The sequence below is a fragment of the Pipra filicauda genome, unplaced genomic scaffold (genome assembly GCF_003945595.2).
Source record: "Pipra filicauda isolate LSUMZ 115617 unplaced genomic scaffold, ASM394559v2 scaffold514_size685291_pilon, whole genome shotgun sequence".
In the NCBI taxonomy this organism is placed as follows: domain Eukaryota; kingdom Metazoa; phylum Chordata; class Aves; order Passeriformes; family Pipridae; genus Pipra; species Pipra filicauda.
In genome coordinates, this window is record NW_024104659.1 from 114,143 (window position 1) to 141,486 (window position 27,344).

The window sequence follows — 27,344 nt, forward strand, 5'->3', positions numbered from 1 at the left end:
AAGAAATTGTAAAGAAGAAAGAATGTCTGAAATAAATGGTGAGTTATTTTTCTAACTACTAAAGTTTAGAATTAATAAATAACTGGATCCTTCAGAATATTTTTTCTCAGGTACTTTGTAAAATACATACGTCATACAGCTGTCTCTATTTACAAGATATAAAGCCTGAGAAATCGTTCCAGTTAAGAAAAATACAAAATCAAAATAATACAACTGACGTGAATTACAATTTTGACTGGTATACATGAAAGCAAGATTTAGTACTTTAACTTGAAAAATCACAGAATCACAGAATCTGCCAAGTTCGAAGGGACCCACAAGAATCATAGAGTCCAATGCCCAGCCCTGCACAGGACTACCCCAAGAGTCTCACCAGGTGCCCGAGAGTATCATCCAAACACTTCTTGAACTCTGTCAGGCTTGGTGCTGTGACCACTTCCCTGGGGAGCCTGTTCCAGGGCCCAACCACCCTCAGGGTGAAGAACCTTTTTCTAATTTCCAACCTAAACCTCCCCTGATACAACTTCAGGCCATTCCCTTGGGTCCTGTCACTGGTCAATCAGTGTCTGCCCCTTCTCTTCCCCTCAGAAGGAAATTGTAGACTGCTGTGAGGTCTCCCCTCAGTCTCCTCCAGGTTGAACAGACCAAGAAGACATGAAAAGAGCCTGTTAATGTGTGGTTTTTTCTAAACAACTTCATTTTATCATCACCTTTGTGACTTTCTGGAACATGGAATTGTCAGCATTTGATCAGATTAACAGATAATAAACATTAAATTGTTGAAAATCATATTAAAAGGATTGCTTTCTTAATTGCTCACTTAACACTTTCTTTTCATTTTTTTTCTGAATGTTGTTGATACATTTTGTTACAGTACAATACCTTACGTTGGTGTGCCTTTTGACATACAAATTGTGGAAGTTGTTGGTGTTTTCCAGCTGACCCGCCTTCGGACCTTGTAACCTCTGAATGATCTCTGCTTTCATTTCCATGGCAATGTGAGCAGGCAGTAAAGAAAGTAGAAGACGCTCCTAAAGTTTAAAATGAAATGTCCACAATTTCTTTAAGGAGAATAAAATTAGTATGGTAGCAACACTGTGCAAGGTACACATTATTGTCAATACTGTAGAACATTCTGACGAGGTTTTCACTCAGACCTGGTATGGCCTCCAAAGTTAATCAGTTCCTTGAAGAATATGACAGGAATATATACATGCTTCCAAGTAATACCTAGCTTCTTCAAGGTTAGAAAAAGCTTAAGCTAAACTTAATATCAGAAGGAGTTATGTACAGTAATCTATTCAATATCTGAGTAGTATGCAGCAAATAAAACAAGAGCTGCAAGGCCAGTTCAGAAGACTTTAAGGGAAATGCAGTCTAATTCACATAGAATAGGCTAAATCTCTTTTTTAATGTATTTTAAATGTTTAGCTATAATTTTAGCAGTTGTTAGACTGAAAACAAAAGATAAAATACAGACATGGAATATTGCAAATCTTGAAATTTTGCAGACCATTTTGATATGTACTGTCCCCTTAGTTTATTATTGCATTTGACAAAATATTTTTTTAAAATATTAACTTAAAAGCAAACTGAATACTAAAAGAACCCCAAACCCTACATGTTTTTCATCATTTGTTGGCATTATGGTCTTCCTTTTGCAAAGGTCTCTTACATCAGTACATTTTCATTTTGCCCATTTTACTTGTGACAGCTTTAAACTCAGGTCCTATTTCTCTGGAAAACAGATCAACAAGAACTCTGCAAAAAAACCCTTCTTTCTTTGATCATACTCCATCTTGAAACTGAAAAAGAGCAGAGAGACTAATTCTGGCTAAGCACAAAAACTAGAACCCTGAGCCAGTGAGGAGAGGGAAGGTATCTGGAAAAGCCCTAGTCAGAGTCAGAGAGAGAGACAGCTAAGCCAGAAGAAATGATGATCTCAAAAGGTGCATGATCTGCAGGTGTTACTAAGAATGATGCATTCTCTTTGCTTCAAAACGTGTATTTTTGCAGAATTTGCAGTTTTATTCATGAAGGTACCAGAAGAAATGTAACCATTAATCCAATTCTCTGCCTGGGATAATTACTTCTGTTCAGGTCTAATGACCTTGAGTAGAGCATGACAATACAGGGCTACAGACTCTTCGAATATTTGCAGCTACCTCAGCTAACTCTCATATATAAGGAAAACTTCACATTCCTCATAGCATTTGTGCACTTGTAAGCATAGCACTAAGTTATATGACGCCCTGTGAAACTGATCCTACACATGCTTTGTAAAAAACCTTTATTTCAGTGAATCAAGACAGAATCTTGCTTTGTCGCTAAGTAAATATTGAACTAAAAATTTTCTTTTTTTTTCCACTCTGATGAGACCTAAAAGTAATTTTGATTCACATAGGTATGGACTGTTCTTTATTTTGCATAGTAAGACATATCACATAAACAGTAAGATGACTCATGAAGTAAACGTTCAAGGTAAAGCATACCTGTTTCTAGCCTCACTAATTAGGCAAGAATAAAATAAGAAATACCATTTTCCTACTGCTAGGATCTCAGATTTGACACATTGCAACTGAGAAGGACATATACAAGTGACTTTTCATCAAAATGTTAATGTGACTTTGTTTCTTAAATGAAAGTTTTATTTAGTATATTAAGGCATTCTAGCAAGTTTACTTCCAAGAAATCGATGGATTTTCATTGCTTATGTTCACTGGCAATGTTTCATTTGAACTGGTTCTTGGTGGAGGCATTTTGCTAATACGGAAAAAATATCTGTACAAACAATAGATTTTTTTTTCCATAATGAAAGCTTATTCTTCTGACTTGATCTTTATCTAACAGAAAATTGTTATTTTGTGATGTACTGGATGGGTCAGCACTTGTTAATAATTATTATTACACAGTTAATGAAGAGGTGAATGCTCTGAGCTACAATTGGGCATTACCATACTCCTGTTGTACCATGGCTAGTAAATGCAAGCTAGTTCACAATCTTCCTATGACTGTTATAATTCCAGACACACAGTGATGCAGACACTCAACGTTAGGTTACTGCTTCTGTGTTTGAAACCCAGAAAGGCTGGACAAAGGTCATAGGAAAAAGCAGCAAAGGTTTTCAAGGAAGCAAGAGAAAAAGCAAGAGAAAAAGTTTTCATAGGGAGAACCGTAAAGCCAACTACAAGCCAAAGAATCATATGAGAGAAGGGAAAAAAGAGAGGGGCCATCAGGAGAGATGGAATATTTCCCCTCCTTTTTCTCTCCAGACCAGACCACTATTCCAGTCTGCTTAAGCATCCTGGTGAAGCTGTTCACCACACCAGAATTCCCTCCAAAGAATGTTTTCCTTCCTCTGTTTCCACTGTACAAAAGAGAAGGTTGCAACCAGAGGTGGCTTTAGAGAACTGCAACTGGTGAAGCACTGTAGAATACTTTGCCATGCCCAGTTTGCACCTAGAGCCTTCAGCCACCCTCTCTGTCATGCAGGCTGCAAGCGCTCGCATTTCAATCCTGAAGTTATCACTTGTCTGATAACGCGGATTGTTAATTTTCATTTCTTTCACTAAAAGACAATTGTGAAAGAAATTGAATCTTAACTTATGAAGACTGTGACCAGGTTAGTCAGCTAGACAAATGCAAAATGCTTGCTTCCTTGTTCCCTCTCTTTTTGCTAAAAGATCCAAAGATACGCATAGCACTTAAGAACACCTCTTCCTTCCTGTTTTGTCATCACCGGTGGCTTAAAAGAACACAATTGAAGCATCAAAACCAATTGCTCTCCTCTCAACCACTCAAGTCACTTGTAGCTGAGATCTTTTAAGTCCTAGGGCTAAAAGACAGAGCTATCAATCTGTACTGAATACAACGTTATAGTGCCTTTCAATACTGTAGGGTTAAGTACTTCTCTCTTCTTCCTCTGGATCCCAGTAGAAGGATAGCAAGTAGACATCCCTCCCTGGATTCTCCAACCGAAGATTTTCCATGGTATATGTCACACTGTTATTTGAGTTCCCTTCTCTCAATCTCACATCTAAGTTGATTTCTTTGTCAGAATTTTCCCTGAATTATACAGATGACTTTAGCAGTGATTCGCAGTTACACACCATTCCTCTACAGCTTGATAAACCTGTTTAGTTAAAGTTAGCTTGGCTCATTTAAAGAACACAGGAGTCTGTTGTATTCTGCAAGGTGGCAATTGTGTTTGAGTATCTTGCATAGTATCATGATGCTGCTATGCAGCAAACAAACAAAATATCCTCAAATGCTTGGTACAGTACATTTTTTAAAGTGCATGTTTCACAAATCAACCTCTTCTTGGCTTGAGGCAATAACGGTTTATTTATTTGCTCATTCCTGTTTTGTTATGTAAACTACCGATACTGATTCACTCATATGTACAGGATTACACAACTAGTAACTCTTTACTGTAGCATAATTCTAAGAATTTATAGATTTAAAGGCCAAATACTCTTCCATCTAGTCTGATCTCTTGAATAATATTGACAACAGAATGACATGGAGAAATAAAAGTAATCTGATATGACTCATTACATTAAAATTAGCTTAGTGCCTTACTCTCAGTAGAGAGAAACACTCCTTCAAGGCAATTCACAGAATCTAATACTGAATTCCTGAGGGAGCATCTCTCTCTCTCTCCCTCTCTCTCTCTCTCTGTTTTCTATGGAGGGAACTGCAGGCCTAAATCTTGGTCTTACTGGAAGAAATGTCCATCTTTGTTGTTAAGCTTCTTCTGATGTTCAAGCAGCCTGCAGAAAAATTATATATTTGTAGATCAGTAAAGGACTATAGGAATATTTTTGTCCCTGTAATCCCATATAGGGATATTTTTGTCCCTTTCAATGTCATTTAAGGCACTGAATCATAGAATCATAATGAAATCTGGTTTCCTGTGGGTTGGATTTTGTTTTCAGATTCCTCTGGCATATGTTTAATCATCTATTTAGCAAGTTTGACAAACCAGGTCAGGAAGTCAGCAGTAAGAGCTCAAGAAGCAATTAGCCTTACATGCATTCCGCTTCACAACAAAGTTAACAAATAAACAAATAACAAATAATTAATAAATATAATTAAATTTTCAACTGCCCTTGAAATGTATAAAAAGATAACCTACAGGAAAGGAATCTTGTGACTCCTGATCACAAAATGATGAAACAGCTATGAAGCTGATAGAGATGGGGATCAACAGGGTACTTGTTTGTCAAATTATGGTACTGTTCACTCAGACCTCATGATCATTCTCTTAAATACACCTACAAGGATAAATAATTGTAAATTGCTTTTTCTTCAAGTTAACCTGGATTCTTGACTGGGAGGGGAGATGATTTTTAAAAATTACACGCTATTATCCCCTTAAATTTAGCCTATGTTAGTAATCTCCACCAATCTCATTAGCTGTGCTAAGACCAATAAATCAATTTTATTCATACACACTGAGAAAGGTATTCAATCTTGATTACAGAGACATAAAGAGGTGAAGAATTCATCAACTCCTCTGCAGTTTGTTCTAGTTGTTAGTTAGCTGAACTGTTAAAACTGTTAAAAACTGTTAAAATGTGTTGTGTATTTCTTACTTTGAAGTCTTGACCCTGTTATATCTTTCTCAGCTCAAGATTAATGTCCATACTCTGTTCCTTGCAAACACAGATAACTTTGATCAGGTAAACAGCTCCAAAAATCTCCTGCTCCTAAGTATTTTCTACACTCTCTTCTCAAAAACCTAAACAACCTTCAATCATTTTTCAAAGTTTTTTTGACACAAATCCTAAAATTTTGCTCCACTAAACAAAGACATGCACACACCTACCCCCCTGCTTTATTCTCTTCAATATGTCCATGATTTACACTGCACAACTTTCTGCTGTAACATTCCTGGAGTTCCCTGTCTGCCGTTTCATGTCTGCTATTGTCTCCAAAATATTTTTCAAAGTTGCAGCCTTGAAATATTCTAGCTCTGGCCCATACTCTTTGCTTCTAGAATTATGACTCTTCAGACAGTTATTATAAACTCTCTTGATTAATATAATTTATAAAGTATTCCATATTACAGTATTTACTATCAGACCAATATTTGTGATTTCTGCAAAAATGGTTGTCTATGAATGTCTTCACATACCTCCTAGATCATTAATACAAAATACATAATAGCATAAACAAGGAGATGTGGTTCTTGCAGAACATGAAACACATGCCAATTCATTGAACATCTCCACTGCTAATTTCCAGTTACTCCAATCAAAATCCATTAGACTGTGCTCTTTTCATGAGGAGTGTCAGTACTTTTACACTGTGCACATTGCATCAAACATCTTACTGAAATCTTCTGATCTTGGAAAGTTATTTAACCCAAACCTATTCCCCATTAAAAACTGAAAAATATTTTCATATGACTCGATTTCCTACCAAGTTGTTGAGTACATCACTGTATTTCTTTCCAAATGCAAAACCATCACAGCAGCATCTTTTATTTCATACCGATTGTTTATACTTTTTTTGTCTAGTGGTAACCCCTTCGTTATGATGACTTTTTTCTTTGAATACTTCCAAAACACTGCTACTGGCCTTGACAAAATCAGACACAGTTTAAGGATTTTTCCTGACATCTAGAAATCTACATATCACGACTTTTACCATACTGAACCCTTTTTTTACATATCTAATTGCTGCTTTTGCTTCCAGTTGTGGCTAGCACAGACTTTATGCCACAGATAACATCTCTCCTCAGGACAGAACTATGAACTCTCATCTGTTCTCGTCTGTTCACCTAAAGGGCCCCCATTGCTAACAACATTCATTCATGATTTATTTTTTTTTCCCTCGTGGAAACTGAGTTTTTTTAAAATCCCCAAGCATGGTACTGAAAGATGTTTTGTTTTGATGACCCTTTTGGTGAAATTTCAAGGCTGATAATGCCAGGAGCCAGAATATCAACACCGGAAAATCAATACACACAGGAGAAATGAAAGCACCATCCTCTCAGTCCTCACTATTTCCTCAGCCATGGAATGCAAATGCCCTCATTAAATTATCTTGCAGAAGACAAGTCACAGGTGTCTGGGAGCTGCTCCCACAGGAAAGAGAGCCCTGAGAAAGGGCTGCCAGTGGGCAGACTCATGCTGGCTGCCGGAGGCCCAGGTCACCAGCTCAGACCACGGTGATGAGAGATGTTCACCCAAGTGCCGGCATTGGACCAGGGCCAGGGTGAAGCCCAGGGAAGGGCCAGACAAGCCCCCATGGTGCTGCCAGGGAGCCTCTGCCTGTGGGTGAGGGGCTGCCCTCCCCAACCTGTCCCTGAGTTCCAACCATCCCTCCAGAAAGGGGTGAGTTGTCTTCAAACAATTTTGCAATGGCAAAACACCAGTGGTGTGACTTGCTTGCTTTGCAAGAACAGTACAGTCAATGCAGGCTTTTGACTGAAATACACTTAATGGTTTTCAGGCTAAATAAACAGTGTTGTGCCCAGCTCATTTGCTGCTGAGTAGCTCTGTGAATGCAGAGCTAGCATCTAGCCGGTCACCTTCATCCCCAAACAACATTAAAGCTACCTGGAAGCACTGCTTCGCTGTCACGTTTTTTTCAGGGTAGGGATCTGAAAGCTCATTTAAATTCAGAGGCTCATCACACATTTGGCAAAGACAAATTCCTTCACGGAACTTAGGGGGTGTTCAATGTTTATGCATAGATTACAGTTTGCATATGCAAGCTTTTTACGACTAATTTTGCAAATGATGTTCACCTTCAGAATACGCGCCTATCCCGCGGGTGGTCAAGTGATGAGTCATCAAACAGCAAAACAATAGCGTAAACAGAACATACTGACATAATAGCCAGAGCTGCTTAATTAACTGACAGAACTTCAAGGTTTGTTTCCATCTGATCCTGTTAACTCTTGCTTTAAGTTTTATATATTTCAAGAACTGATGAAAAGACAGAAGAAGCATTTTGGAAATAATCAGTTTGAGGAGATTAACATGTTTAATACTATATCAGCCTTTAATAATGGTGAAGTATTCATTGCTGGAAATTGCTCAACACCATTCTTTTAAACAATAAACCCTTTAACTCCAGTCCATCTTGCTTCGCATTTTGAGAAAAATTTTATGCTATTTTTTCAATAGAAACGAACAAAACAAGACTCATCTCTCTTTTCACATATTTCCCTTCTTCCAAACCATCCATGCGATGTCAGGGAAGACATTCAAGAGTACTGCTTGAAGTTTCCTGTTCAGCTGCCCAGCTTAGAGCGAAACCTTGTGCTTGAAAGCATCAAATCCAAACCAAAACAAAAAGCATTTCTAAGCCACAGCACTACACTTAAGTAAGATGATTACGTCTGAAGCACATTGTCAGCATCACTCCTCTGTGCTCTTCTAGTTAACATGAAACTGGTTGCTTTTACCTCTGACATTGCCTGCTGATGTTCTAGCCATCTGCTTACAGAATACCAACTAAGCATGCAAGAATGGATTTCTTTCTGTGTGTCGCTGGTGATTTTCCAATATTTTATCAGATATTATACAGATATCACACATTTGTGTGATCAAATGTTAGTCACCCCACAGAATAAGGATCAAAACCAAGGACCGGTCACCCAGCTATACCTGTCAGGAGCTCATAAACACTTCAAAGTGGGTCAGACAGAGAGGTCAGAAGCAGGGCCAGACAGCAATCTCTGAATAGAATACTTCTAGAATAGAAGTAACTAAACATACGTTTGGCCCATAAAACAGCCTATTTAAATAGAGATAAAAGTTTATTCAAACAGAACCTAATTGCAGAAGTTTATTTCACCTGTATATTAATGAAAAATGAAGCTACAGTAAGGATCTGTCCTACTTCTTGTGAAACAGTGATAAATTTTAATGTTGCAAGTTGTATATTTTAACACCTCTTTTCTGAACAGTAGTAAGCATCACTGTTCATTCAACAGCTCGCTTCCTAGCCTTGAAGACAGAGGAAGCTGACTCACACTAGGTAGAAATCAAAGAACAGGCAGATGTCTGGAAAGTATACACTGTTACTGCATTCATAAAGCAGACCTTTTGTTTCCTTACAATGGTCGAAATAAAAGGGAGCAAGAATGATTTGCATTATACCTCTGTCTCAGGAATTAAAGTTTCTCTTCTGCTTAGTCACTGAATATGTATCTTGTAGAAATCTCCCAACTGCTCTTTAATGATTATATTCACCAGCTACTAAAGATAAAAAATTTTAAATTAAAAACTTTGGTCCCACTGGAAAACAAATAAAAAACCCTAGAGTTCTGAAAACCAATTCTCTTTATTTTGAGGAACCCGATCAGGAAAAAAAACACAAACAAGAACTTACAGTATGGCAGGTATATGCTAAACTATTCCTTAACACTCATTACTAGGCCTAACCACAAAACTAAAGTTAGCATAAAATATAGCAAGGGTTAAAGCTTTCAGAATTAGCCTGGTTTCATTTTCTAAAACTCCTGAACAACATTTTCCATATTACTGTCAGTACATTTTCCAAAGGATTTTCTATGGTTCCAGAAGTACTTAGGTAGGTACTGTAGGTACTGTAGGTACGCAGACAGAAACTCAGGCTTAATCACAGAAGGACAGGAATGGTAAATACCAGACCTTCAAGTGCCTTGTCACCCATCCCACGAGGACAGGCACTAAGTCTGTGTGTGCAATGCACAGAGAAAATCAGAATCCTAAAAATGCAACTGAGAAAAATTAGAGCTGCCAGAGGAGGCCACATAATTGGAATATACCCAGAAAAGGGTATTGGTTATGATTCTGTACTAAGAGTCAGCAGGTGCTTAGCTCCAGGCTGGAAAGAGGCACCTCTATGTGCCTGGGACTCTGTTGTGAGCAAAACAGTCTAGAGTCAGGCAATTTTAATTGAATTAATTTACTGCAAACAAAAACAAACCTCTCATTGCTTATTGCAGCTTTGAAAAAAAAATAAATAAGTGAGGCAGACACTTACGCAATCATCTATCCTCCACACTTCCTGGTCTCAATTTTCCCTATTTTTGCTGTGGATTATACTCAGTCCATCAAAATTCTTGTGATGAGGAGACAGGCAGTGTAGGAAACTGAGAGAGTAGCGTGATAGTTTCTTCTGTCACTGTGTGCTTAACCACTTCTGTTGCTCTGTGCTTAATGGTTTCTGATGCCCTTTTCTTCAGTGTCCCTGCTCTGGCCTGGGACATTGATGTGCTGCAGTGCCCTCAGGTGTGTCTCTGCTCCAGCACGGGCTGTCCATGGGCCACAACCCCTGAGAGGTGAGGATACCCTACTTGGGTGTAGAGGTCCTCTACACAAAACAGCTTGTGTCCAGCCTCCAGCAGTTGCCTGTTTCCTTGTGAACTGTGTTTGGGCAGAGGCACCATGGGTCCCTGGTTAGATAACGTTTTGATGCCTAATGGGTAATTTTTTTATACACAAAAAAGTTTTTTTCCATGGCTGTTTTTATATTCCCCATGATAGGCTGGACACAGCTCTGGCTGACATGTAGTGATTCACAGTGTCCCCCATCAGGTCACCACATCAGCTGCCTGCATCTGATGCCACTAGCATAGGCTCAGTACAGACCCACAGTGACCAGTGGTGCAGAAATGGGATGTCAGCTCCAGAACTTTTCATGCTTTAACAGGAGATACACGGGTTAGACAATGCTCTCTGTAAGCAACCCTTGTTCAAAACAGTCCTCTGTCAAAATGAGACCTCATCTCTCTTCCTGTCCCCATGGAGAAATGCTTATCAGTGAGCATGAGGTTATTTTGGAGGTAGAGCCCTAGCAGCCTTTTCAGGTGAAACTAATTACCTACAATATGAAACCATTTAAAGACTACTGAAGCAAGTACTAGATTTCCTGTCACTGCAGCACTCCAGGTGAATCTCTAATCCCCAGAGACTCCTGCACAAGGGCTGCTGCTCTTCCTCATTCTCTCTCTTGGGATGTGCAATCCAGTGGGGATATTTGATAAATGTCCTTCAGCACTGGAAAAGATGGGGTCCAGTTTTTCCCCTTGAGATATTAGGTCTGAATTCTTGTCCTCACATATTGAGGGTTTTAAAATAGTTCTATGTCTATTGTTTTGGAATCCTGGTTTACACACTGATGCCTGCAAATTTGTACATGTGAATATGAATAGTGTAAAAAAAATATGAAAGCTGCAGCTGATTGATTGCGGCAGTGTTATTTCTAAAGGCAAATATAGTATGGATGAATGAAATCTATTCTATGATTACTGCACTTATAAAAATTCCAAGCTTTTGAGAAATTTGGAAATGGTTTGTGACTTCACCTAAAATTCTTTTTGATTATTTCCAGCATACATCATCAATATACTCCATGCCTTTATTTAATTTGATTAATTTTGAAACTCTGCATTTTAAACACGGATTAATAGATCTATCTATCAGAAAAATGTGTTGACAATGAGGATTGTGTTGCTGTTCAAGAGATAAAACTAAAAGAAACCAGAAGGTAATATATAACCGATAACATTTTACCATGTAATTCACAAGATCATAATTTATTATTCATCTGTGAAACCTCAGCAATACAGGCATAATAATGCCGAATGTTTAAGCTATAGGAACCATAATTCCTGGAAAGAATGGAAGAACAAAAAATTTACATCTTTAATGTAACAAGATGTTTATTTTCATACTTGGCTCCTGTTCCAGTCCTCTTGGTGAAATTTTTTTACTGCTTCAAAACTCTTTCTACATGATATTAGCAAAGATTACAGAATATGTACTTTTTTCACACTTACATTGCTTTTTGTACCATTTACTCTATATAATTTTGAAGAAAATGGTAAAAAATTAGACTTCTATATATTTCCAGCCACTTGTAATAAGAAACGTTATAAAATATAGTTTCTGATTTTTATTAGTAGACTATTGTTATTAATAAGCAAGAGGGAGGAAATTTCCTTCTCAGTCCTGCCTCCAAGGTACACCTTAAAATAGTTGTCTTCCCCACAACAGCGCTTGCATTGCCACGTTCAGCACAGCTTAGCAACATGCAAATATTAAGTCCTGCCAAGAATCCACAGAACATGTGCTAAATGCACTGTTGTGTTCTGATGAATCAGGGCCTTCCTACAGAAGGCCCTATATATTCAGTTTGGGTCATTGCAGAACTTGCTTGTTTGCAGTTTGCAATATCAGTATTAAGAATAATTGCCTTTTTTTTTTCCCCCAAGGGTTGTGACTGGAAAGGAATGCTTCACTCTGAATCAAGCAGATCCATCTAAATGAGAGTCACTGAGAGGTGCAGCAGAAAGAACCTTTTGGAAGACTGGTGGTGCAATCAGGGAGAAAGCATGAAGAAGAGAGATATTACTCTACCACAGTGCAACTGACTTCTGCAGAGCAAACTGTTGTGCAAGTGTAAAGGTGACAGAAGATTTCCTAGAGACCCCAAAGGAAGTTGCTGAGGTTGTTTCAATGCTGGAAGCCACTGGAAGCTGTTAAATAGAAGGGCTTTCTAGAAGAAGCTGGAGGAAACTTTGCTCTGCAAGGACTCAATAAGAGATATATTTTCAAGGTTGCTATTTCCTCTGTTTCATTAACAATTCTGAGCTTTCCTTAAGTAAAGAGTTAACTTATTCTAACTTATTCTAAGTTAACTATGCTGTAAATAAAACTCTCATGTTTGAGACTGGTAGCTATTCCATCCAAGGACCTATGAGTCATGCTCTGCCATACCAAGTGTGGTTTAAAGTTTGAATAAGCTCTCTCAGTGATTCAGCAAGGTTAAGCCTTTGCAGCCATGCCTACCTCTGTATGGACTGCAGCCCATGCAGTGAGCAAATTCTATACATTATTTGGGGGTAAAAGGTTCTTTCTTATTTGGGCAATTCAAAAGAAACTTCCATTGCAGAAGCTCATCCCTTAGCTTGTAACTGCTGTTCAAAGAATGACACTGCCATACATAAGGTAGTTATTATTTAATGCTTGACAGATAAAGGTCTACATCATATCTCTCTGGTGTGATACCAGTTCCTCTGCTATTCTCCTGTATCCTTTTCCTTTTGAAGTCTCCAAGGAAGCCTGGTGCTTTGAGATTGTATGCTGAAATACTGACAGCTGATTCAGAGCAAATGCTCCATCTTTCTTTTGCAAACCTACAGCTCCTCCAGCAGACCAAAATTCATTGGATTCAGGGCAGTAATAGATATTCAGACCAATCACCTCGCATCTTCCAGCAGAACTTCTTCAAAGTTCGTTTTTCTCTCAACACTAAGGGGAAGGTGACATTCTGATAACAACTTCTGCTGGTTTCAGCTAACTTTCCTCATCTATAGGTTCATATATGCATTTTTCAGATGCCTGTTTCTAGTATCTAACAGCAGCACATTGAATGAATGGTTTCCCAGATATACTTTTTCTATTCAAGTGGTACAGAAATCCAACAGCATATGCAATACAGAATTTTCAAGTCTCTGCTTCCAGTGCAGAAGAAGAGAGTAAATAGATAGAAACAAAATATGGCCCAGGAAGAACTGGAAGACCAGCAATAAAATCATGTTTCTTCAGTGTGACATAGGAGACAGAAAGGAAAGATGGCTGGGCCAGCTGCCCAGATTTAAAATACCTTCAATTACCTAATGTGATGGTTTTATTTTTTTGGGGGAAATGGTCAACAAGAAAATGTGGGTCTACACCAAAAACTGGGGCCCAAGCTACCCTGCAAGTTGGAGTAGCAAACATAGTTGCTACTTGGAAACACTAGACAAGAACAATTCTATGAAGAAATATGGAAAATACCTGCTGTTAATATTACACTAACAATTGGCTCTACCCTCAATATCCATGTTATTTCATAAACAAATCTATCTGGTTACAGTAAAGTCAGAAAAAAAGCCCAGTAAATCTGTATCTGTACCTTATGAATTCCAGTAAATTACTCTTTGAGTATTCTTTTCATCTTCTAGAAACGTACATAAACTCTGTATACTCTGTATACTTGCATACTCAGGCTTTATTTTATATATGAATAGAAACCTAAAACTATCTTATATAACAAACTAAATTTATTTACGGCTTTCCTTTGGGCAGCATAAAGCTCACTGTAGAAGCTGACAGATCATCACGCTACAGTGTAATATGTGACACTAAAACACTTCTGTGAATAACACTGTGCAGACTGGTGGAACATGCTCCAACAGCAAATTATTCTTTCTGAGACTTGAAGATATTTTATGGTTGATAAGCAACTTTTACTGAAATCTTTATTTTTTTTGAGCAACATAGAAAGTTAGTTAAAAAATAATCTGAGCATAAAAGAAAATTGAAGGGACATGAGGGATTTTTTTAAAATAAATTTTTAAAAAATTTCTCAAAGGGGAGAACTAATAAAATTTTAAATGTTTGGTTATGCAAAAACATTTTTTCCTGTCCCATGACTGCTTACATTCTTCAAGACCCTTTTGTGAGGGATCTTGTCTTCCAGAAATCCAGGTAGCCCATATCAATGGATCATTTTCACCCCCAAGATTTGAAACGTTCAGAGAATTCCTATTGTTTCCTCGACAAAATCTGTCTTGACTTTTCTTCCATACCTCGCCCTCAACAAATGTGCAGTGATCTTGCATTCTACTTCTACTAATATGCCCAAAACAGACAGTGGGTTTCTAAGCCAGCAGTCCTCTGGCCTCCCTTGGAGCTCTGCTAAAACTCTTATCACAGTTGTCTCTCTCTTGCCCTGCAGTATCAGCACAACTCTTGGTGATTTCAGTTGTTCCATTCCTGAGCTTCTTTGGATCTCTCTGCTGAATACACAGATGTGAGGATTTACTACCACTTATTTTATTTAATCTATCTATTCCTTAACCTCTCCTCCTCACACTTCACCTTGAGATAAATGCTGCAATGAGTTTTCCATAATGTAGGAAACTCCCTTCTTCCACAATGAGTGCAGAAGCATTAAAAAAATTATTCTCTAGATTTACTACAGGGAATTACATGGCATACTTCCTGAATATGATCTTACTCTGAAAGAGAAAAATCAATTTCTGTACAGTGTTTCTTTCTAATAATTTTTATTTTTACAGTAACGTCTCTTCTTGATGCTGATTTAATTTTCCAAAAAGAGAAAAAATAATTTTTTAATTTTTCAATTTTTTAATATCCCCTTTCATCTAAGCAAAATTTCAGATGCTTTTGTACTTATTTAAAATTAATCTATTACCAATTTTCATACTCCATAACAAAGTATTAAACATTAGGAATGAATTAAATCGAATGGCTTTTTATTCCTTTCTTTTCAATTTTTTTTGGAGGGGTGGGTGGTCGGGGGGTTTTTCGTGACTGAGAACAACTAGCTGGTCCAGAATAAACTAAATTAATACTTTACTTTCAGTGGTGGAGGGCAAGTAGCTTTCTCATGATTTATTTTTAACATTTCAATGAACTTCCAAGAAGACAAAGCAGGCAAGCTACACAACACAGCCTAGTCCTTTAAAAATTTTGCTATTTCTTTTTGTATGTATTCTCTATCAACAGGTACTTGAATTCACTCAACATGACTTACAAGGGTAGGAATTTAAGTGTGTTTAAGGCATATCTAGACATACCTTCCTCAAGGAGTGCCTTTTTTCTATTTGTAATTTATACAATTAAGTACTACATACAAACATAAAATTTCAAAGGGCAAAGATATGTCTTAAATTTGTATTTTTCCAACTTCTTAAAGCTGTGACTTGCGTACTAAAATTCAAATGAAATCAAAACACTAATTAACGAAATCCTGCCATGCTATCTTCTTATTCTGCTGTAATTCATTACAAAAATACTTTCTAAAATATCTATATATTAAAAAAAACCTTTCATTTCAATAATACAGTGCATTTCAACAACGGATGCTACATAACATTCAAATATAAGTTATCTTACATCATTCAAGGCCAGATTGGATGGGGCTATGAGGAACCCGGTGTAGGGGAAGGTGTCCCTGCCCATGGCAGGGGCATTGGAACTAGATGATCCTTATGGGTCCTTCAACCCAAACCATTCTACGATTTTATGTCCACTCCCTTTGAAAGAAGAACCTAACATTGTAGCTCTAGAGCTGAAAGGCTAAAAATCTTCCTTCTGCAAATGAAGAAAACTTGTGAGCATATTGTCCTGTATAGGTATTGCCCTGCATAGGGATATCAGATATAAGACAGATAGAAACTTGTGGCAGTGGGGATACAGTGGCAGCACTGCACCAGTTATAATTAGCTCAAAGCAATGGGTATGGTGGGGTTACAGCAGTCCCTGCAGTGCTGTTTGTTAATTTGCTCAAGAGCACATCTTTTGCAAGGAGTAAACAACCCTTCATGTCTGTTAACACAGTCAGTGACTCAGAAGAAGCTCTTACTGCACTCACCCTGCAGCTGACGCCAGAATGTTCCCAATGCCAAACCCACCTCACAAAATACAAAGCTTTTTAGAGGGCATTTTCGTTATTATTTTTTAAATATGTGGGTTTTTCAGACTAAGAAACCAATTAATTCAATAAGGTTATGCTAATCACCTGACCAACTTAAGCAAACATTTCCATGGAATGAAAAACTTGCACCATATCATATCAGTTACTTTATTTTCTCTCCTGCTTCTTAAAAACGCCTCTTATTACCTACCCCTATTAACAGGTTGAAATTCTAGCATCATTTAAGAAAAGCCGCTGTAATGCAGGTACTGAAAGTGACTTGGTGCATTTCTTGTCAACTAAAGCTATACTTTTCAGTTACACTACCCACTGTTTTCTCCTCTCAGTGAAAATGTGTTTCATTGCAGATAAATGCCTAGTTGTTCTGATACTTTCAGGGTAAAGAGTTTTTTTTATGAAAGAAAGTGTCAGATATTATGCCTGGAAATGGAGGAAGGCAGTGAGTCACTTAAAAGGCAACAATGGTGTGTAGAGTCTATGCTTATGCTCAAGAAGAGACAGAAGAGTTTTGACAATGGTTCTCTGAATCTGGTAGCAATACAGCTCTTCTCTAAAAAATGTGATATAGTAGACAAAGAGATTGACTGAACCATACGCTAATCTTGCATCAAAGTTTTCCTGAGTATTAAGAAAATGAAACTTTCTTGAAAATTACTATTCTACAGTAAATCTCTTTCCTAGAAGAGGAGGTGGTAGAATGCCCTTTGAAGTGGACATATGAAGACAAAGAGGCTACAAAAGCTGACAGGAGGAGGATGCAAAAATGAGTACCATAGCTTATTGGGAGAACTCTGGTCAAGTACTTCCATGGACTAAATGATGGGCCTGTCCTATACAGAGCAAAAGTACCCAGGATATAGGAGCAACAATCTTTCCAAATGTGAAACCACAGACTAAGGCAGTTTTGAAGTCTGCTGTGTGTGCACATTATGTCCTTTCCCCCCTTGCCCCTGCACCGCAGCACTTAATTAAGATTTAAATAGGGTTTTCTGAATGTCCCAATCATTTTCAGTGAGGATTGAGTATGTTCACATTTTTAAATTCATGATCAACTTGAACCTTTGTGAAACAAGGTTTGCAGGATCCCCTATAATACTCTGTCAGGATTAGTCATCTTGAGGATATTTGACGACACCTGTAGAGGATAAAAATCCTTTGATGTATGCTGTATGCTGTTAGGGATTTCTTAATTTTTACAGTGACATCAGTGAGCAGGACCACATTTAATGTGATTTGGGGTTTTAAAAGGATACCGAATCTCTTTTGAAAACATGCAATGTACTTTCAGTAGTGATGTACACTGTGGTCATTCCTTCAGCTCCCATCAAGACAAATTCAATATGTCTCTCATGGCTCTCCATAGTCCACAATTCCATTGTCTAGTTGTCCCGCCTCATTGATTATGCAAGATCCCAAAAGGGTTGAAGTCCTTACCTATTTCCATAGCATTGGAATTTTTTATCTTGTCACCGAGACTCTGATTACTTAGTTTACTCCTACTAGTATGGAAAATAACAGCATGGTTTTTCTGGAAATCACCATAAATCCTCACTGTGACTAACAGACATTTATCACGTGGCTTCTACTTTTTCATCACAATGTAGAAAAGTCTCTCTCCTTCTCAAAATTGATGGCTATTTTCCTACACATATTCATACAACATACACTTTTTTTACCAAAGTCTCAACAAACAACACACTGACTTCATTTTTTTTTTATAGTACATCCCAGGCAGCATAGAAGAAATTTTGCAGATCTTACAACTGCCTGCATTTTAAAGCATCTCAAACATATGCAGTTCTACTTAACTGTCATCAGAGTTTCCTGAGGATCACCTACTGCATCCACATTTGCATTACGGGCATATTATACTATGGTGCTGCCCTCTTCCTTTTCTCTTCAGTGCATCATTATTTATACTCTTCATACCTGCCAACCAATTCACCTTCAGAAAGTGATATCTTTAAAATGCTAATGTGTTCTATGCTATGTGACAATGCGCTTCTGTCTTTTACTGGCTAGATAAAAATTTTAACTGAATGAAAAAAATTAGGAAGAAACTGTGCTTCAGTGATTTATGTAAGTTATAGTACATCTATTTATAGCATTACACAGCTTTTTAGTCTGTTGGCATAATTAAGACTCCTTGCACAGAGTTTGAACAAAAACATAACAACAACAATAATATTTAATTGCATTTTATATGCAGAAATCAATGGGGCTTCAGCTAACAGCAATATGTTTTTCATATGCTACTGATTCTAAATTGGGTTGTGACATACCATTTATTCCTCGAACTCATTGAAGATGCACACATTAATTTATGAGAACTCTACAAAATGCATATGGAAAAGAAAAATGAGCCCCACAGTTTACACAAAATGAGGAAAAACAGAGAGAAAGTTTATCACAGGACACACACAAGATAAGTAATCAATTTGCATTAGAAAGGCATATATTAACAGAGCAACAAAAGGTTACGTGACAGTTATGTATAAAAGAAAGGTTTCACCTAAAAAGCTGGTAAAAAAAGAAAAACAAAAGCTTATGATTTTGATTAAATTATCTTGTTAGAACATAAATAAGCCCAGACATCCTTGGGCATATTCACAAAGTATTTGCATGTCACAATAACAGTTCCAGGCACACTAACTTCCATCTTCTATTTTTATAACTCCTCTAACAAGCTGAACATATTTTTTCCCTATGGTACCAGAAAACAAATGTTCCTTCTTAGCAAGTGCAAGGATGTATTTTAAAAGAACCTAGAAGAATAACTTAAAATGCAGGAAGACTACTGGTGCAAAGTTGTTTTTTTTCAAATATGGAGAGAAAATGGAGTTGTTATCAATTTAAAATTCTGTTCATCACAGACAGATTTTGGCCAGCAATCTATACACTGAAAAATCAGTGATGAGCAGTTAGTGATCTCAAGTAAACCTCTTTACTGTACCTGTACTTTTAAAGAGTGTTGTCAGTGTGGACAGTATTACAGCTGCACATAATCCCTGTGAGCACTAGGCCTTTTTCTTAATTATGTTAAAAAAACCCTGCAGCTCCAGTTGCTGCAGCATATCAGGGCTGCCTGAGGGTTCCCTTTAATGCACTAAAGGGCATTATTAAAGGTATCTGTGATGCACTGACTCATGAACAAAACCAAATGTGACCTATAAAGCAAAGGGAATTTAACAAGACCAATTTATAATCTTATTTTCCCTTAGTCCTCTCACATTTGAAAGATCACAGTAGCCACTATAGCTTAGAGTTGGGATGGAAGGCAGGTGTCAGGATCTACTCTGGCTAGAGCACTTCTAAAAGACCACATATATAATTGGACGTAGGCAGTGTTCCAAAGATGACCATTCTTTCCAAACGTAAGGAACAGAGAAGAGCATAAAAGCATTAAAAAGCATGAAAAACAAAATTCTGGAGAAATAACTTTCTCTGAGCAATAAAAACAAAGGATTCTTGTTCTCAAGGAGTTCAACACAGAGCTGGTAGGGCCAAAGGAACTTAACATCTACTGCAGAAAGACTGCTAAAAAACTACATAACTTTTCATTCCTATCAAAAAGAGGAGATTGGTAAGATGCAAAGGTCTTAATTCAGGGCTATGAATCAAAGAAATTGATACAAATTAATGTTGCAGTAGAACAGGTTTTAAAGCCAAGTGACAAAATGAACAGGAACAATTATCAGGGCCATTTTTTTTTCTGACAAGACAAAGTTACTAGTAATAACTAGGAGAAAGATAGGACTGAAAAGCTGAAAATTGGTCGCAGAGGACCATGCCCACGGTTTCACAGAACACACAACACAGTGCATGCAGCAGCTGTCACCAAGAGCTCCCTTCTGCCTGCCTCACCACTGCAGCTATTATGGTCCCCATGCCCCTGCTGAGAGACCTCTGTTTCCACTGGGCATGGGTAGCAGCGTTTTGGCAGCACAGGAGCTGCAGAGGTGGCCTCTGTGGAAAGAGGTCAGTGGCTCTTCCACAGACCCACTGCAGAAACAACCAACTCCATCAGCAAAGCTGATGGTATCTCCAGGAAAATGTGTGGGAAGAAGGGCAGGAAAAGGCAGACAGAGAGAGAAAGAGGAAACAAAAGGAGTGATACAGAAGAGGGAACACCAAGGTCAGCAGAGGAGGAAAAGCTCCATTCTGGAGCAGATATCCATGCTGCAGCCCATGGAGAACAATACCAGAGCAGCCTGATGAAACTGCAGCTTCTGGAGAGCCCATGCTGGAGCAGAGGAAAACCATGAGGAGGAAACAGCAGCCGCAGAGAGGAATTCCTATGTACTCCCCTCTATTCCCCTCCATGCTGCTTGAACAGTGGGTAGGGGAACTGGAAGTGAAGGAGTGAAATTGAGCCTGGGAGCAAGGGGGAGGAAGGATATGGTTACATTATCTGTCTCTTTTGCTTCTAACTAGCCAAAGTTGTGTTAGTTGTCGAGAGATTAAGTTAATTTTCTTAAAGTTCAGTCTGTTTTGCCCACAGTGGTAATTGGTAAGTGATTTGCTTGTCTTGACCCTCAAGCTTTCTCATCCCTATTTTTTTTTCCTATTTTCTCCCCTTTTCCTGCTGGGGTTGGGAGAAGGTGAATTAGTAGCTAGGTAGGAGTTTGGCTGCAAGCCAGGGCTAACCCACCACAATACTACACTGTTCTCTAAATACTACAGGAAACTTCCTATTCAATGTTGGAAAAAAAGGTTGGGCTTGTTAGACACCATTAGAGCCTGAAAATTCATTATCTGTGTAAAGTCATCAATACAGTAATTTTCCACTATCTGCTAAAAGCAGAAAATTAAAAAAGGCTACACAAATTTAGTACTGTCTTACTGCTTGAGTAGTCACATTTAATGACATATAATGAGAAAGCTGATAACTGCTGAACTTGAAAAATCTAATGAAAATAGCAAGAAAGAAACTTTAAAACAGGCACACAGTGATCGAAGCTTTAGATTATTTGAGACTGACTTAAGTAGCCATCAAATAAAACTACACAGGCAATGACTAAAACAAAAGGAAATTATTTTTCACACCTTATGCAAATTATTTTTCACACCTTTTGCAGTTGAGCGGAAAGTGTGCCATAGGACTTGTGGATATCAAAATCAGTTAAATGCCACATCAATTCTGGTTCATTAAGTAACTGAAGCACAGACTTGCTTGTGCACAGAGAGATCACTGGGGAACTATATGCAAAAGACTTTCTTCAGTTTTTCATAGGTATAAGCTACTGGCTAGCAACAAGATACTGGGCTAGGTGGTCATTTCCTTTGCCTGTGTGCCTGTTCTCATGAACTTTATTCCTAGCAATGTCTTTAACTCTGCTTTTGAACAAACTTTTTTTGGTATATTTATAATATTTTAAAAAAATGCCCTTGTCCTCTAAGCCTCTTGTGGTGGTTTAAATAATCTCTGTGTCACCTTCCTGACTTCAGATTTCAAATTATCTCCTAAATGCTGTTTTCAATCAGTTTCCTGATTTTTGTGTAGTTACCTTTTTTTAAAGGTAATATTATTTTTGGGGTGCTTTTTTCACCCTTTTAGCCATGCTCATATACAAATACAATGTTCAGGAATAAATCAAGGCTTAATCTCCTTATGGTAGCTTAAAGAACCGAGAAGGAACTTAGCTTAAAAATTTGACTCTAATAAGCTTATGTCTGCGTGGTTACACATGCTGTATCATGGCCCATAAGAGACCACGACCCGTAACAGTTTCTCAGTATGTGTGTGACCGAAGCCTCCTGCTGTTGTTATATTTGCCATAGGCAAAGATCCTGTCATGTGTCCTTTCTCTAATTTCTCTCATATTTCATGAGCAGTTCCTCATACTCAGTGAGAGGCTGAGAATATTGAATAGCTGGGACTTGACTTCAGCTTTTGCATTTTAGTGTTTTCAAAAGAGTTTATCCTTCTTTTCATAGACTATCTAGGGGGGAGTAGCAGGCAAGTTCTTTTACATTTTTGAGGTTTTTTACTGAATGGCCATCTAAAAAAATGGAAGTGGGGATAAGGATGCTGAATACAGTTTGAATGGGACCAACATATCAGATATTCACAAATATTTAAAAGCACTAATCTGACTAATCACACAAAATAAATCCAGTAGTAGGAGTCAAACCTGCTATTTTTCTAAAGAGTAAACCAGTCCTAGTTTTCATAGGGCAAAAGATATCCCTGAAAGGCTGTACAGGAAAAAAAAATGTACTTTGAAAGAAGAGAGATATACATGAGGAATGTAAGAGCTGTCCCAACAGACGAAAAGAGACATGCAAGAAGACACCCATTTATTGGCAGAGGGAGATAAGAAAGAAGGAAATGGAATGATATTTAAGAGTATAAAATGCCTTTTGAGATAATTTTAACAAGAATATCTGAGAAAGGCTAAGGATGCCACAAATGCAAATGACAGAGGAAAAGGAATGTTTCTTGATGAAGTTATTTAAAGGATGGTTTGGGGTGTTCAAAGTCATGAATCTGGGAAAAGTCAGATGCAATTCTTTGCTCCATCAGATTTTATTACTTAGTAGTAAAATAGAAAATCCAAAGCACTGGATAAAAATAACAATGCAGAAGAAAGGCAAGTTGGTTTATTAAAATACAGAGCAGCCACAAATGCATGTTAGCTGGAAGAACATAGTTCTTACACAGTCAACAGAATAAGACTATGGAAGAGCCTTCAAATACAACCAGTTGCTGAAAAAACCCTATATGGTGTTAAGAGGGAGGGATCTAGAGGTACAAAAAGGCTAGGAGAACATACTTCCTTGTAATTTCAGGGTACAAGATTTGAGGGAGGTTGCAGACTTCCCAGTAATTGACTAAAGGGCTTCAGTGTTGCAGCTATTTTTTTTCTTAGATCAGTCTAATATTCTACACAGACAGCTGAATTGCATTAATAATATTTAAAACACGAAACCATTTTAAATTGCAGTAGTTCAAAGAGCCAGAGGCAATTTTCTTTTCCTCACTTTAGGAGGAAAAAAATAAATACTTATTATATTAGATTTTGGTTACAGCAAATAAGCAAAAATAACTTCTCTATTTCAATTCAATGCATGGTGGTTTATAAAACTACACTCTGAAAGCAGGAAAACTACTATATAGAATGGAGTGGTGAAAGAGCAATGAAACTGTGGAGACAGTTCCAGTCCACTAACAGTACTGATTTAAATGTGGATTTTATCTGACCTCCAGTAATTTGATTTTTAAACAAACATTTGGAAATGTAAAAGTGAAAGGACAATAGCATATTATATTCCAAGGTCCTCTAAAAAGTCAAATTGTACTTAAAAAGAAAAATAACACTGCCAAAGCGTTTAACAGTACAGAAAATCACCTAGACTGACTAGAGATAATTAGACAACACAAAATATCAGAGGTCTAGAAAACATGTAATACAAGCCTCAGTGGAGGAAACTGGGCTTGTTTGCTGTATTAAAGGGCAATAGCCGTCGGTTCACAGAAGGCTGTAATAAAGAGGAAAGGAATAAATCTCATTTTTATCCAATGCAATTCACAGGCCTAGACTGCATTGTAGGTTAGTTAAGATAGGTAAAAGAAAAAATATTCCCCAAAGATAAAAACTGAGGGAAACAGGTCATCTAGGAAAGGTGTAGAAGATCCAGATTTTGTAGAAATAGTTAAGACAGACATCTGTTGAGGATGTTTCAAGTATCCTTGGTCCCATCACTAAGCAAGGAGAAGGATTAAGTAGCCTCTTCACATTTAAGACTTCTTTTCCTACATTGTACAAAAACATTCTTAAGTAGGAATAAAACCTTCTATAAATTATATTTTGAAAACGGATCTAGTAGGGGCTACTCTACAATCCCGCTTCTCCTCATGAAAATTGTTTGAACATTTCAGTTAGACGCAAACCCCTACTTTTAAAAGGAACAAATTAATTTCAAGAAATGGATTTCTGTAGATATAGATGAGTTGAATATGGAAGTTGTAAGCAGTTAAATCTGTGGACTTCTGCATCCTCTCTCAATTATCTTTTTCCTTTTTATTCCTTTTTGAATCTCTGCCACCTGAAAACACATTAAAACCGGAGGAGGACGGAAAGAATTCATTAGTGGCTCTGGTAAGGATTTAAAAGGAAAGTGTCAGGTTTCAGTGAAATAAGGAAATACAGAGAGAGGAAGTTTGGGAAGGGTGTTTACTGTCACTTCTACAGCATTTTAAAAAGGTTAAGCAGATTTTTATCAAGATGTCAAATTTACTCTGACCTATAATCATTTCAATCAGATCTACCTCAAAAACCAATATAGCTGTAACTTTTGAGTTTGTTCCCTTACTACAGCATTCAGATTTATTTTTTTTTTAACGAGAGGACATTTGTCAAAAATAATGACTGTTAATGTGATAATTTAGATTTACACAAACATATGACTTAGTGTTATTCAACATTCTGGTTTAAAAATTAGCACAGTAACACGGATTGAAGGGCTTGCAATTGAACTTCCTGGCATATTTCTAAATGCAATTTACTGAGAAACATATTTTTATGTTGAGTATTTTGTATAGCAAGTCTGAGACATCGCAGGTTTCCACAAAGCTAACTGATAATCCAGAAGAACAAGTAAACTTAATGCTTTTAACAAAAAATGACTTTTCTCAATGTCCATATATATTGACAGCTGTTGTACATAACCACGCTGTAGGTATGTATATGCCCAAGCATCTGAGGTTGGACATGCACCTTTTAGCTCTAAGAGTAACAGTATAACCGCACCCATATCACCTCCCCCTCCACTCCATAAAAATTTACATTCCTCTCAATCTGACAGACTTTTTATTTAAAGGAAAACCAAAATATAATAAAATATAAAACATGGCTCTGAGAGTCAGCAAGGCACACAGGCTGTGAACATCTTTCAGGGCAACACAGTTCACAGGGCCTCTACTTACTAGCAAGTAATTTTTCTTTCTCATTTTGTTAAAGCATCCACATGCACAATTCTTACCAAAACCTCAAAGATAAATGGGGTTGCCTCAGAAGAAGCCTGGTGACCTATGAGGAAAGACTTGTTTTCCTAACACCGTCTTTGAGTACAAAAGGCTGAATCCAATGACCACTCTAAATGGAAGGAAAGGGATTTTCTTTAAGAAGTCAAATCTGTGGGTCAAGTCTGTGACAAGTTAGATGTCACTGATATGACTGCAGTGCAGCTGCAGTGCAGCTCAGGCAGGGACCAAAGGTGACAGCCTCAGCCAAAAAGCAGCTCCTAAAGGAAGGAGCAATGAGACCATACTATAACTTCTTACAGCTTTCTTCATAACAGCCCTTAATAGCAACTTGACCTTGTACACAACCAGCTGACTCCTAGAAGGAAGCAGAGTGGGCTCCTAAACTTGACATCTACCACTTGGTACATGCTTTTGGTCGAAAGCACCACAGAGTAGTATATTTTGCAGAGTTATTTTCTAGTGGTCTTTCCCACAGTATGAAGCCCTTCAGATCCAGAGAATTGCTAAAGGGATGTAAGGATTTGGTAGAAAGAGGAAAGTAAGAGAATACTACAAAAAAGAGAAAGGTAACTAATTCACAGTTTGAAAAGAGTCAGAAGTAATATCTAGTTAGGCCACTGACAAGGACATGAACTTCCAGAAAAGTCCCGATTTAGCCAGACTGCTGAGAAGACCTTAAGACAGCGAGCACACCTTTCCCATTACAATCTATGCATACTAAAGCAAGGAGGAAAAACACAGTGGCATATAGGGTTCAAAAACCCCCAGGTTAAGTTGTTTAGTGTATGTGCACTGCCAGTGCGAATGCTGATATGGACAATCACTTAAAGAACAAAATGTACTAGAAGTGATGTAAAGAAGATATTTAGAAGTGATAGGGTTAATAAGAATGTTAGAAAAATATGTAACTATTCGTGAGCAGCAATACAGAAAATATTTAAAATACCCAAAGGAAATTAATTCAGAATTAAAATACCTGTTTACAGGACGGAAGCATGTATGTTGGAAAGCAGTAATTCTGGAAAGAATACAGAGTCCATGGTACTTAACCCAATCAGTAGGATCTCCCAGCATGATGCTGCTGCTAACAGCAGCAACATAGGCCAATGTGACCTATAGATTTATAAGAAGACTTTTTATCTATCCTTACCTCTTTATGAGATTTTCATTGTGAATATCATTGATAACAGTGTGTTCAGATACGCTTGCTATAAAAATGATCCAAGAAATCATGAATGAGTTTATTAAAAGGTCCCAAGAATGATCAAATGCCTGGAAAATCCTCATCACAGAGAATCCTTTAAGACATTTAAGCTATTTATAATACTGTAGGAATATTTATGACATGACTGAGCAATTCTGTATGTGAAAAAAAAAGACTGGAAGAGGCCCCTGGATTATCAAAATTTACGTATAGTTTCTGTGGGCACAATATCCTGTAATCCATCTCTGTAAAGAATAATTTTTAATGTAGAGAGCTGAAAAAGACATAGTAAGGTTAATAAGGACAGAGGAATCTAGTTGGATTTAAATAACTTTTAACAGAAAATAAAACGGCAATTTAAAAATGAGGCAATTAATTATGGGCATAATTAACAACTGAAAACTTTGGACTCACTGTCAAAAGACATTCTAAAAAGAATGAATTTTTAGCTTTTAATTTTAGCTTTTGTAATGTGGCTGACAAAATTGCAGGTGCCATGAAAAAAATTAACATTTGCCTTCCAGCTATATATTTCATCCAAACTATCAGGGTATCTATGAAAATGGGGTAATTAGTATCTCTTAAACTACACATTTTCCTCATAAAACAAAGCAGCACGACTCATCGGTTTATCTATGTTCGATGTAATAAATTACTGCAGATCAACACACATAGAGGCAGCTGGAATCTCTAGTT

The 27,344-nt window shown here is 37.4% G+C and overlaps 1 protein-coding gene across 2 annotated transcripts in view; it reads right to left on the reverse strand.

Moving 5' to 3' along the window:
* Nucleotides 1-27,344, reverse strand: part of ADCY2 (adenylate cyclase 2) — a 213,151-nt gene that overhangs the window by 73,384 nt on the left and 112,423 nt on the right. For both annotated transcript variants that reach the window (XM_039386925.1, XM_039386926.1), the window contains exon 5: nucleotides 883-1,031. In XM_039386925.1, the coding sequence (XP_039242859.1) occupies nucleotides 883-1,031 (149 nt within the window). The remainder of the gene's footprint in view (nucleotides 1-882; nucleotides 1,032-27,344) is intronic.